Source organism: Zonotrichia albicollis, chromosome 2 (assembly GCF_047830755.1).
Source record: "Zonotrichia albicollis isolate bZonAlb1 chromosome 2, bZonAlb1.hap1, whole genome shotgun sequence".
Taxonomy (NCBI): Eukaryota; Metazoa; Chordata; class Aves; order Passeriformes; family Passerellidae; genus Zonotrichia; species Zonotrichia albicollis.
This window is the reverse complement of record NC_133820.1, coordinates 3,947,594-3,960,198: the sequence shown is the minus strand read 5'-3', so window position 1 is coordinate 3,960,198 and position 12,605 is coordinate 3,947,594. Positions and strand designations below refer to the sequence as shown.

The 12,605-nt window shown below is 61.2% G+C and overlaps 1 protein-coding gene across 1 annotated transcript; it reads right to left on the bottom strand.

Annotated features, from left to right (window-relative positions):
- Positions 1-4,228: 4,228 nt before the first annotated feature.
- Positions 4,229-6,852, bottom strand: LOC141728245 (uncharacterized). Its single transcript, XM_074535759.1, has 4 exons — positions 6,789-6,852; positions 6,382-6,493; positions 6,114-6,238; positions 4,229-5,950 (listed from the first exon to the last, which is right to left on the bottom strand). Exons 1-4 carry the CDS (start codon positions 6,850-6,852, stop codon positions 5,511-5,513), a joined length of 741 nt encoding a protein of 246 aa, XP_074391860.1. The 3' UTR covers positions 4,229-5,510.
- Positions 6,853-12,605: the final 5,753 nt, after the last annotated feature.

Here is a 12,605-nt window from a genome sequence, read left to right as displayed (position 1 = left end):
GACTCCTGGCCCCACGCCTCTGAAAGACCGGGGCCAGGGACACCCGCCTGATTACAGGGGGTCCCTCCAACCGCCCGCCGAGGCCAGGGGACGCACAGAACCCCACTTGCGGGGCCGCCCCCTGCTGCCCGGCACCCCCCAACAAGCGCTGCGGAGCACACAGGCTCCAGCCTGCGTCCCACTTAGGGACAGGCCGGAGCCCGGCCGCAGCGCAGCGCGGCAACACGGCCGTCTGCAGAGCCCCGGGAGCCTCCTGTACGAGGCCGCCAGCCATGTGGCGCCAGCCCGAAGCACTGGCAAAGGCAGGAGCGTGCCCTGCGGCACAGCACCTCTGCAAGCCGCCCCCCGGCAAGGGCCCGGGAGCGCTCGTTCCTGTCGCCTGGCTAAAGGAGCCTCCCCAGCCCTGCTTACAGGGACCCGGGTGGGGCTGCTCCTGGGGACAAAGGGTGCCGCCAAGGTCCTGACACGGGCCCCGAGTACAGGGCCCGCACGCTGGCAGCTCACCAGCACCACCGGCAGCGTGGGCGCACGCCCTGGCCCTGGCTACAGGCGGGTCACGCTGCCCACGCTGCCGCTAAGCGCCTTCGCGCCGCCCTCAGAAAGCAGGGGCAAGGCCGGAGGCTTTCTCCACCCGTGCAATTTGGGCACCCGCCTGTGGCTGCACAGAGCTCCTCTTTCCCTCCTGGGAAGTCTAAGCTACACTGGCTCTGTTGCTAAAGCACAAGCACACACACACACACACTTCCTCACTAACACCAACTAAGGGGAAGACAGGGGAGGGGCAGGCAGGGGAGGGGGAGACAGTCCCAGAAGAGGGAGCAAGCTCTGTGCAGCCAACCTACTCCAGGGAGCCATTGCTAATTTGCTGAGCGGGAGAGGAAAGCGTCAGACCTGCCCCTGCACTGAGAGGAGGCCACAGGGGCCTTGACGCGCTGAAGCGCCTCAGGACCGGCACCAGGGACACAGGCTGTGACACGCCCCGAGCACAGGGGGGCACGCTGGCCAGGGGCCAGCAGCAGGCAGCAAGCTGCCGGGGTTGGGGAAAAGCCCTGCCCTGCTTACAGGGTAGCTGGGCTGGGGGCCGGGAGAGCTCCGTTTCCCCCCTGCGGTGCGGAGACAGGGGCTCTCACACCCTCCTTTACAGGGTCGCCCCTCTCTCCGGGCAGCCAAAGGAGCACGAGGCAAAAGGCCAAGCACAGCAAGGACCAGCCCTGCACGCAGGGAGGTCGCCCAGCGCAAAGCCGGCCGCCGCACCCTGAAGGTGCCCTGGCCTGGAAAAAGCCCTTTGCCCAGAGGGCCCCTCGCGTCCCTCTTCGGCTCCTGTGCCTCGCTCTTGATCTCCAAGACGACGCCGCCGCTCTTGCCTCGTCGTCCCACGGCTTCTGCCAATGGACGACCACACACTCAGGCCTGAGAAACTCCAGACCCCGTGCCTGCAGGGAACCGCCACCCAACAGTCCCACAGGGACATCCCCAACCGGCCACCCGCAGATCCTTTTGGCTGCCCAAAAGCCTCACGCTTCAGCTCCAAGCTGCTGCTCTTACCTTGCGGCTGCGCTTCTGAGCTCGAGGCCGCCGATGCTGAAGGCTGGCTCTTGCCTCGCCGATCCACTCTTGAGCTCGAAGAGGCCGCTCCTGCGGCTCGCTCTTTCCTCGCTGTCCCACGGCTTCTGCAAACGTCGACGACGACGCAGTCAGGCCCGAGGAGCTCCAGCTGCCATAGGGAAGCGCCCCCCAACAGCCCCACAGCCGGATCCTCATGCCAGCACCCCCCCCCAGCTGCCCAAAAGCCTCACACTTCAGCTTGACTCACCGTCGCGACGTCCGGCGCAGTCCCACGCCGTGCTGGGAGCCGGGCCCTCTGGGCAAAGGAAGCTGGGCACGCGAGGCAGCGGCCAAGAGGCTGCACCCCTGCTTACAGGGGGCTCAGGCCGCTGCCTGGACTAAAAAGTGCCCGGGACTCCAGAGCACTTACAGGCCCCCACTTACAGGGCGGCTCTGGTCCCCAAGGCCTACGGAGGCTCCTTTTCTCTCCACCAGTTGCGGGGCGCTCCCCACTAACGGGGCGGGCGCCCCACACAGGCTGCCAGCTGAAGGGAGCACAAAGGCTCCCAGACCCGCAGCCTGCTTACAGGCCGGTCCACACCCGGGGAGCCACAGAGCTCGGCCTTCCCCCAAGGCAACAGGAACCTGACTCTACCGTCAGGCAGTCCAGCTCACGGCCTAAAGCCGAGGGGCCGCCAGCCCAGCCCCGAGGACAGGGAGGGCACACGGCCAGCCCCATGACTCCTGGCCCCACGCCTCTGAAAGACCGGGGCCAGGGACACCCGCCTGATTACAGGGGGTCCCTCCAACCGCCCGCCGAGGCCAGGGGACGCACAGAACCCCACTTGCGGGGCCGCCCCCTGCTGCCCGGCACCCCCCAACAAGCGCTGCGGAGCACACAGGCTCCAGCCTGCGTCCCACTTAGGGACAGGCCGGAGCCCGGCCGCAGCGCAGCGCGGCAACACGGCCGTCTGCAGAGCCCCGGGAGCCTCCTGTACGAGGCCGCCAGCCATGTGGCGCCAGCCCGAAGCACTGGCAAAGGCAGGAGCGTGCCCTGCGGCACAGCACCTCTGCAAGCCGCCCCCCGGCAAGGGCCCGGGAGCGCTCGTTCCTGTCGCCTGGCTAAAGGAGCCTCCCCAGCCCTGCTTACAGGGACCCGGGTGGGGCTGCTCCTGGGGACAAAGGGTGCCGCCAAGGTCCTGACACGGGCCCCGAGTACAGGGCCCGCACGCTGGCAGCTCACCAGCACCACCGGCAGCGTGGGCGCACGCCCTGGCCCTGGCTACAGGCGGGTCACGCTGCCCACGCTGCCGCTAAGCGCCTTCGCGCCGCCCTCAGAAAGCAGGGGCAAGGCCGGAGGCTTTCTCCACCCGTGCAATTTGGGCACCCGCCTGTGGCTGCACAGAGCTCCTCTTTCCCTCCTGGGAAGTCTAAGCTACACTGGCTCTGTTGCTAAAGCACAAGCACACACACACACACACTTCCTCACTAACACCAACTAAGGGGAAGACAGGGGAGGGGCAGGCAGGGGAGGGGGAGACAGTCCCAGAAGAGGGAGCAAGCTCTGTGCAGCCAACCTACTCCAGGGAGCCATTGCTAATTTGCTGAGCGGGAGAGGAAAGCGTCAGACCTGCCCCTGCACTGAGAGGAGGCCACAGGGGCCTTGACGCGCTGAAGCGCCTCAGGACCGGCACCAGGGACACAGGCTGTGACACGCCCCGAGTACAGGGGGGCACGCTGGCCAGGGGCCAGCAGCAGGCAGCAAGCTGCCGGGGTTGGGGAAAAGCCCTGCCCTGCTTACAGGGTAGCTGGGCTGGGGGCCGGGAGAGCTCCGTTTCCCCCCTGCGGTGCGGAGACAGGGGCTCTCACACCCTCCTTTACAGGGTCGCCCCTCTCTCCGGGCAGCCAAAGGAGCACGAGGCAAAAGGCCAAGCACAGCAAGGACCAGCCCTGCACGCAGGGAGGTCGCCCAGCGCAAAGCCGGCCGCCGCACCCTGAAGGTGCCCTGGCCTGGAAAAAGCCCTTTGCCCAGAGGGCCCCTCGCGTCCCTCTTCGGCTCCTGTGCCTCGCTCTTGATCTCCAAGACGACGACGCCGCTCTTGCCTCGTCGTCCCACGGCTTCTGCCAATGGACGACCACACACTCAGGCCTGAGAAACTCCAGACCCCGTGCCTGCAGGGAACCGCCACCCAACAGTCCCACAGGGACATCCCCAACCGGCCACCCGCAGATCCTTTTGGCTGCCCAAAAGCCTCATGCTTCAGCTCCAAGCTGCTGCTCTTACCTTGCGGCTGCGCTTCTGAGCTCGAGGCCGCCGATGCTGAAGGCTGGCTCTTGCCTCGCCCATCCACTCTTGAGCTCGAAGAGGCCGCTCCTGCGGCTCGCTCTTTCCTCGCTGTCCCACGGCTTCTGCAAACGTCGACGACGACGCAGTCAGGCCCGAGGAGCTCCAGCTGCCATAGGGAAGCGCCCCCCAACAGCCCCACAGCCGGATCCTCATGCCAGCACCCCCCCCCAGCTGCCCAAAAGCCTCACACTTCAGCTTGACTCACCGTCGCGACGTCCGGCGCAGTCCCACGCCGTGCTGGGAGCCGGGCCCTCTGGGCAAAGGCAGCTGGGCACGCGAGGCAGAGGCCAAGAGGCTGCACCCCTGCTTACAGGGGGCTCAGGCCACTGCCTGGACTAAAAAGTGCCCGGGACTCCAGAGCACTTACAGGCCCCCACTTACAGGGCGGCTCTGGTCCCCAAGGCCTACGGAGGCTCCTTTTCTCTCCACCAGTTGCGGGGCGCTCCCCACTAACGGGGCGGGCGCCCCACACAGGCTGCCAGCTGAAGGGAGCACAAAGGCTCCCAGACCCGCAGCCTGCTTACAGGCCGGTCCACACCCGGGGAGCCACAGAGCTCGGCCTTCCCCCAAGGCAACAGGAACCTGACTCTACCGTCAGGCAGTCCAGCTCACGGCCTAAAGCCGAGGGGCCGCCAGCCCAGCCCCGAGGACAGGGAGGGCACACGGCCGGCCCCATGACTCCTGGCCCCACGCCTCTGAAAGACCGGGGCCAGGGACACCCGCCTGATTACAGGGGGTCCCTCCAACCGCCCGCCGAGGCCAGGGGACGCACAGAACCCCACTTGCGGGGCCGCCCCCTGCTGCCCGGCACCCCCCAACAAGCGCTGCGGAGCACACAGGCTCCAGCCTGCGTCCCACTTAGGGACAGGCCGGAGCCCGGCCGCAGCGCAGCGCGGCAACACGGCCGTCTGCAGAGCCCCGGGAGCCTCCTGTACGAGGCCGCCAGCCATGTGGCGCCAGCCCGAAGCACTGGCAAAGGCAGGAGCGTGCCCTGCGGCACAGCACCTCTGCAAGCCGCCCCCCGGCAAGGGCCCGGGAGCGCTCGTTCCTGTCGCCTGGCTAAAGGAGCCTCCCCAGCCCTGCTTACAGGGACCCGGGTGGGGCTGCTCCTGGGGACAAAGGGTGCCGCCAAGGTCCTGACACGGGCCCCGAGTACAGGGCCCGCACGCTGGCAGCTCACCAGCACCACCGGCAGCGTGGGCGCACGCCCTGGCCCTGGCTACAGGCGGGTCACGCTGCCCACGCTGCCGCTAAGCGCCTTCGCGCCGCCCTCAGAAAGCAGGGGCAAGGCCGGAGGCTTTCTCCACCCGTGCAATTTGGGCACCCGCCTGTGGCTGCACAGAGCTCCTCTTTCCCTCCTGGGAAGTCTAAGCTACACTGGCTCTGTTGCTAAAGCACAAGCACACACACACACACACTTCCTCACTAACACCAACTAAGGGGAAGACAGGGGAGGGGCAGGCAGGGGAGGGGGAGACAGTCCCAGAAGAGGGAGCAAGCTCTGTGCAGCCAACCTACTCCAGGGAGCCATTGCTAATTTGCTGAGCGGGAGAGGAAAGCGTCAGACCTGCCCCTGCACTGAGAGGAGGCCACAGGGGCCTTGACGCGCTGAAGCGCCTCAGGACCGGCACCAGGGACACAGGCTGTGACACGCCCCGAGTACAGGGGGGCACGCTGGCCAGGGGCCAGCAGCAGGCAGCAAGCTGCCGGGGTTGGGGAAAAGCCCTGCCCTGCTTACAGGGTAGCTGGGCTGGGGGCCGGGAGAGCTCCGTTTCCCCCCTGCGGTGCGGAGACAGGGGCTCTCACACCCTCCTTTACAGGGTCGCCCCTCTCTCCGGGCAGCCAAAGGAGCACGAGGCAAAAGGCCAAGCACAGCAAGGACCAGCCCTGCACGCAGGGAGGTCGCCCAGCGCAAAGCCGGCCGCCGCACCCTGAAGGTGCCCTGGCCTGGAAAAAGCCCTTTGCCCAGAGGGCCCCTCGCGTCCCTCTTCGGCTCCTGTGCCTCGCTCTTGATCTCCAAGACGACGACGCCGCTCTTGCCTCGTCGTCCCACGGCTTCTGCCAATGGACGACCACACACTCAGGCCTGAGAAACTCCAGACCCCGTGCCTGCAGGGAACCGCCACCCAACAGTCCCACAGGGACATCCCCAACCGGCCACCCGCAGATCCTTTTGGCTGCCCAAAAGCCTCACGCTTCAGCTCCAAGCTGCTGCTCTTACCTTGCGGCTGCGCTTCTGAGCTCGAGGCCGCCGATGCTGAAGGCTGGCTCTTGCCTCGCCGATCCACTCTTGAGCTCGAAGAGGCCGCTCCTGCGGCTCGCTCTTTCCTCGCTGTCCCACGGCTTCTGCAAACGTCGACGACGACGCAGTCAGGCCCGAGGAGCTCCAGCTGCCATAGGGAAGCGCCCCCCAACAGCCCCACAGCCGGATCCTCATGCCAGCACCCCCCCACAGCTGCCCAAAAGCCTCACGCTTCAGCTTGACTCACCGTCGCGACGTCCGGCGCAGTCCCACGCCGTGCTGGGAGCCGGGCCCTCTGGGCAAAGGAAGCTGGGCACGCGAGGCAGCGGCCAAGAGGCTGCACCCCTGCTTACAGGGGGCTCAGGCCGCTGCCTGGACTAAAAAGTGCCCGGGACTCCAGAGCACTTACAGGCCCCCACTTACAGGGCGGCTCTGGTCCCCAAGGCCTACGGAGGCTCCTTTTCTCTCCACCAGTTGCGGGGCGCTCCCCACTAACGGGGCGGGCGCCCCACACAGGCTGCCAGCTGAAGGGAGCACAAAGGCTCCCAGACCCGCAGCCTGCTTACAGGCCGGTCCACACCCGGGGAGCCACAGAGCTCGGCCTTCCCCCAAGGCAACAGGAACCTGACTCTACCGTCAGGCAGTCCAGCTCACGGCCTAAAGCCGAGGGGCCGCCAGCCCAGCCCCGAGGACAGGGAGGGCACACGGCCGGCCCCATGACTCCTGGCCCCACGCCTCTGAAAGACCGGGGCCAGGGACACCCGCCTGATTACAGGGGGTCCCTCCAACCGCCCGCCGAGGCCAGGGGACGCACAGAACCCCACTTGCGGGGCCGCCCCCTGCTGCCCGGCACCCCCCAACAAGCGCTGCGGAGCACACAGGCTCCAGCCTGCGTCCCACTTAGGGACAGGCCGGAGCCCGGCCGCAGCGCAGCGCGGCAACACGGCCGTCTGCAGAGCCCCGGGAGCCTCCTGTACGAGGCCGCCAGCCATGTGGCGCCAGCCCGAAGCACTGGCAAAGGCAGGAGCGTGCCCTGCGGCACAGCACCTCTGCAAGCCGCCCCCCGGCAAGGGCCCGGGAGCGCTCGTTCCTGTCGCCTGGCTAAAGGAGCCTCCCCAGCCCTGCTTACAGGGACCCGGGTGGGGCTGCTCCTGGGGACAAAGGGTGCCGCCAAGGTCCTGACACGGGCCCCGAGTACAGGGCCCGCACGCTGGCAGCTCACCAGCACCACCGGCAGCGTGGGCGCACGCCCTGGCCCTGGCTACAGGCGGGTCACGCTGCCCACGCTGCCGCTAAGCGCCTTCGCGCCGCCCTCAGAAAGCAGGGGCAAGGCCGGAGGCTTTCTCCACCCGTGCAATTTGGGCACCCGCCTGTGGCTGCACAGAGCTCCTCTTTCCCTCCTGGGAAGTCTAAGCTACACTGGCTCTGTTGCTAAAGCACAAGCACACACACACACACACTTCCTCACTAACACCAACTAAGGGGAAGACAGGGGAGGGGCAGGCAGGGGAGGGGGAGACAGTCCCAGAAGAGGGAGCAAGCTCTGTGCAGCCAACCTACTCCAGGGAGCCATTGCTAATTTGCTGAGCGGGAGAGGAAAGCGTCAGACCTGCCCCTGCACTGAGAGGAGGCCACAGGGGCCTTGACGCGCTGAAGCGCCTCAGGACCGGCACCAGGGACACAGGCTGTGACACGCCCCGAGTACAGGGGGGCACGCTGGCCAGGGGCCAGCAGCAGGCAGCAAGCTGCCGGGGTTGGGGAAAAGCCCTGCCCTGCTTACAGGGTAGCTGGGCTGGGGGCCGGGAGAGCTCCGTTTCCCCCCTGCGGTGCGGAGACAGGGGCTCTCACACCCTCCTTTACAGGGTCGCCCCTCTCTCCGGGCAGCCAAAGGAGCACGAGGCAAAAGGCCAAGCACAGCAAGGACCAGCCCTGCACGCAGGGAGGTCGCCCGGCGCAAAGCCGGCCGCCGCACCCTGAAGGTGCCCTGGCCTGGAAAAAGCCCTTTGCCCAGAGGGCCCCTCGCGTCCCTCTTCGGCTCCTGTGCCTCGCTCTTGATCTCCAAGACGACGCCGCCGCTCTTGCCTCGTCGTCCCACGGCTTCTGCCAATGGACGACCACACACTCAGGCCTGAGTAGCTCCAGGCCCTGTACCCGCAGGGAACCGCCACCCAACAGCCCCACAGACTCAACTTGAAGTAAGGCAGCCAGAATTACTAGTACTTGGTTTTTCAATGTAGTTGTTTTTTGAGTGCTCTGTGTATTGATTCCTCCCTGATTTGAGGCACCCCTCCACTCCTTCTCATATATTAGTAGATGTGATTTTTCCTCCCTTTTTGCACTTGTGTGTTACATTGATTTTCAGATTTTAGGATTTTTTTTGATAGCTTTAATATATTTTTCCTTTCAGGGAGGGCATTTTACTACACTAGTTTTAAGTGTCTCTTTATGGTGTAGTAAGCTTTCTGATCAAGATACTTTTGAGTAGTTTTTTTCTAAATAAATTTTATGTGTTTACGTTAGTAGATGTTTTTTGCAATAAATTATTGTGAGGAGGAATATTCAAGTAGCTCCACTTATATCTATTCAATCTTTTAGGCTTAAACCTATGACAAAGTCAGGTGGCAGGATTGAATGACCATCAGGTTCCTCCCTGAGGAATTTAGGAAGCAATGGGGCTGTATTTTGCACCTCAGGACTCATCAGGAAGGCTTTTCTAAGAGATTTTGTCTCAGCTCCCAGTACCGCCCAGGACAATACCCTTCTAAAGACTCCGAGGCTTTCAATTAATACTGTCACCTCTTTCTCTTGTAAATTATTTGAGATTATCTATCACAGATGCTGCCTCCTACTGCCGTGTTACAACAGACTCTCCCTCAAATGTGCTCATTTGTCCTCTCTAAATTAACCCAGATTCATCTGTCCGGAAAGGGCTAACGTGTTTTAGCTAGGTTACCTCAGGTTTTCTGAGGAGAAAGTCACTTTTGCGCCCCCAAAAGAGGGCTTCTGCTTTTCTCTTCACATCATTCTCTAGCTGTGTCCTATACATCACCTAAGATTTTATCCCAAAAATGTTTCTTCTCTCCCCCATACACTTCTTCATAATTTCCCTCCAAAATATCTCCTACAGATTAACAGAGATTGTGCTCCTGAAAAGTCCTAATACCATGAAAAAATCAAATTTTTACTTTTGTTCATTCCATTGCGGATTAACTGAAATTCCAAGTAAAAAATGTTTCTTCTGGCCTTTTAAATTACCTCTGGTTCTATCACAAAATTTTCTCTGCCCCACCTCCCCAAAATACCTCAGACTTTTCCCCAAAAGCCATTTTCTTCCCTAGAGATCTGCTGTAATTTTCTTGCAAAAAAAAGTCTGCTCTATGAATGACCTCCATAAATTACCGCGGCTTTTGTTCCCACACTACTCAATTTTACACAAGAATGTTCACTCCTTGCCCCACAGGTGAGCCAGGAAATGCCTGCATTGGACCTCTCTGCAGTTCTTGCTGCCCCTATGAATAACCCCATCTCTACCCCGGCAAACTGAAACACTGTGCAGACCGGCCGTCCATTCCTCCTCTGCGCACCCGACGGCGGCTCGAGGAAGCCTCCCGGCCCGCGCCTCCCCGCCCGGCCGCCCGCCGAGAGCGGCGGACCCAGCGGCTTCGAGTTCCTGCCCTCGGGGCTGAGGGGCCCGGGCTGCGAGGCCGCCGCTGTGGGCGGACACACCGCGTTTGACTTCCCGCCTCTGCGGCTGCCGGAAATGGCGGCGCAGGGCCACTGCGCATGTGCAGAAATCGCGGTCCGCGGTGCAGACCGGGAGGCGGCGGCCGCACGACGGGAACACGGCCACCCCCCCGACCCTCCGGGAGGGACGTTCCTTACGGCGCACTCGAATCCCCATCGGGGACTCTCCCGTGCCAGCAGAAAAACCCGGCAAACCCGCATGCCCCTGCCCTCAGAGACCCTCAGAGCCCCTCAGGGGCACGCTCGGCATCTGCCGCCACCTCCGTTACATGCAGGCTACACCGCATGCCTCTCTCACGGTGCTCAGCCACACCCGAGGCACCTGCCGCCCCCTCAAATCACCTTTGTGTCCCCTCAGCAACATGCAGGGCACACACCACTCCTTCAGGAACCCTCACGCCCTCTCAGCAACACGCAGGGCATTTGCCATCCCTTCCGTGACCCTCATGTCCCCTCAGAGAAACACGGGGCACCTGCCTGCCCTCCAACAACTCCCATGTTCCCCCTCAAAGGGACACAGGCACCATCTGAATCCTAAGCCCTATGTAACAAAACGCTACGCGTTACATTGTATCAACTAATAGTAACAAGTGATGTTAGGCGAAACAAGCACAACAGCAAAGCCCGTGCCACAGCAAGCACTATCTAGAGAATAACAGCAAAATGTAATCAACCTTGAAAACTGCAGAATCAGCTAAAAACATAATAGACAGAAAATCAACAAGGAGCACCAGACATGTCCTGAAGACAGAGGTAAAAAGTTCAAAGGTAGGGAAGACTACAGAAGCCTTCATCAATGACCACCAGTAGACTTTGGATCACACAGAACAAACTGACGCAGGTGTGAAATCAAAAAACTCTCACAGAACCATGACGCAGCTTTGCACAAATATGAGCATGTCAATGACACCTTGTAAGCGGTAATTTACAATTTAGAATGAAATTGAAGGCAAGACATCATTGAGTGAGGTCTGGCAGAGAGATTCACCTCACTCCCAGCTCAGAATATACAAACACCTGCTCTGCAGCCATCTGACTACAGAGCTTTGGATTCTTACCCAGCTTCCCCTCAGGAACACGCATATTCCCTCAGCATCACCTGGAGAGTCACCTCTCCCTCAGTGCTCACTGTGATCATTACCAATTACCTCACGATTTCTTTCAAAAGTATTCTGTGAGATTTGCAGATTACCTGATATTTTAACCCCAAAAATGGTTCTTCTGACCATTAAAAATTACCTCAGGTATTAACACAAAATTTTCTCTGCCTAACCTCCCCAAATTACCTCAGACTTTTCCCCAAAATCAGTTTTTTCCCCTAGAGAAAGGTTTTTCATCCAAAAAAAGTCCACTACATGATCGCCACAGATTACTGCAGCTTTTCTTTCCACAACCCTCAATCTTAACCCAAAATATTCATTCCGTGCTCTCCAGGTGATGCCAAGGAGTTCCAGCACTCCGCCCACATCAAGTTTTCTTTCTCCCCTCTGACTTACATCGTCTCTTCCTCCCGCAAACCGAAACACCGTGCAGACGCGTGAGGGCCGTCTATTTTTCCTCTGCCTCACGCCAGGGGCTGCCCGAGGGCGCCTCCCGGCCCGGGGGTCTCACCCCGCCCGAAGCCTCGCCGAGAGCGGCGGCCACAGCGGCTTCGAGTTCCGCCCTCAGCGTGAGGGGAGCTGAGGGGCGCGCGCGCACCGCCGGGAGCGGCCACGGCGGCTTCGAGTAACCGCCCTCAGCACCGCGACCTGCGGTGCCCCTGAGCAACACAGCCCGCACCCCCCTGCCCTCAGAGACCCTCACAGCCCCTCAGGGGCACGCTCGGCATCTGCCGCCACCTCCGTTACATGCAGGCTACACCGCATGCCTCTCTCACGGTGCTCAGCCACACCCGAGGCACCTGCCTGCCCCCTCAAATCACCTTTGTGTCCCCTCAGCAACATGCAGGGCACACACCACTCCTTCAGGAACCCTCACGCCCTCTCAGCAACACGCAGGGCATTTGCCATCCCTTCCGTGACCCTCATGTCCCCTCAGAGGACCTCGGGGCACCTGCCACCCCTCAAGCGACTCCCATATCCCCCTCAGAGGAACACAAGCACCATCTGAATCCTAAGCCCTATGTAACAAAAGGTGCACGTTACATTGTATCAAGTAACTGTCACAAGTAATATTGTACCAAGATGTACAAAGCCAAAAGCAATGCCAGTAAATTAGGAAGCACCATCCAGAGCAAAACAGCAAAATCTAATAAATCTTACCAACTGCAAAATCAGCTAAAAACACAATAAACTGAAAAAAACCAAGAAGCAACAGTCATGTCCTGGTGACAGAGGTAAAAAGTTCAAACATAAGGAAGACTGCACATGTCTTTATCAATGACCACCAGTAGACTTTGGATCACACAGAAGAAACTGATGCGGGTGTGAAATCAAAAAACTCTCACAGAACAATGACGCAGCTTTGCACAAATATGAGTATGCTAATGATACCTTGTAACCGGGACCTTAGAATTTAGAATGAAATTGAAGGCAATACATCATTGAGTGAGGTCTGGCAGAGAGATTCACCTCACTCCCAGCTCAGAATATACAAACACCTGCTCTGCAGCCATCTGACTACAGAGCTTTGGATTCTTACCCAGCTTCCCCTCAGGAACACGCATATTCCCTCAGCATCACCTGGAGAGTCACCTCTCCCGCAATGCTCATTTTGGTCGTTACAGAT

Coding starts and splice junctions, on each gene's coding strand:
- LOC141728245 (XM_074535759.1), bottom strand. CDS start 6,852: ATGGGGCCGGCCGTGTGCCCTCCCTGTCCTCGGGGCTGGGCTGGCGGC. Junction 6,494..6,788: donor CGGCCCCTCGGCTTTAGGCC/GTGAGCTGGACT, acceptor CAGCGGCCTGAG/CCCCCTGTAAGCAGGGGTGC. Junction 6,239..6,381: donor CTGCGCCGGACGTCGCGACG/GTGAGTCAAGCT, acceptor CGACGTTTGCAG/AAGCCGTGGGACAGCGAGGA.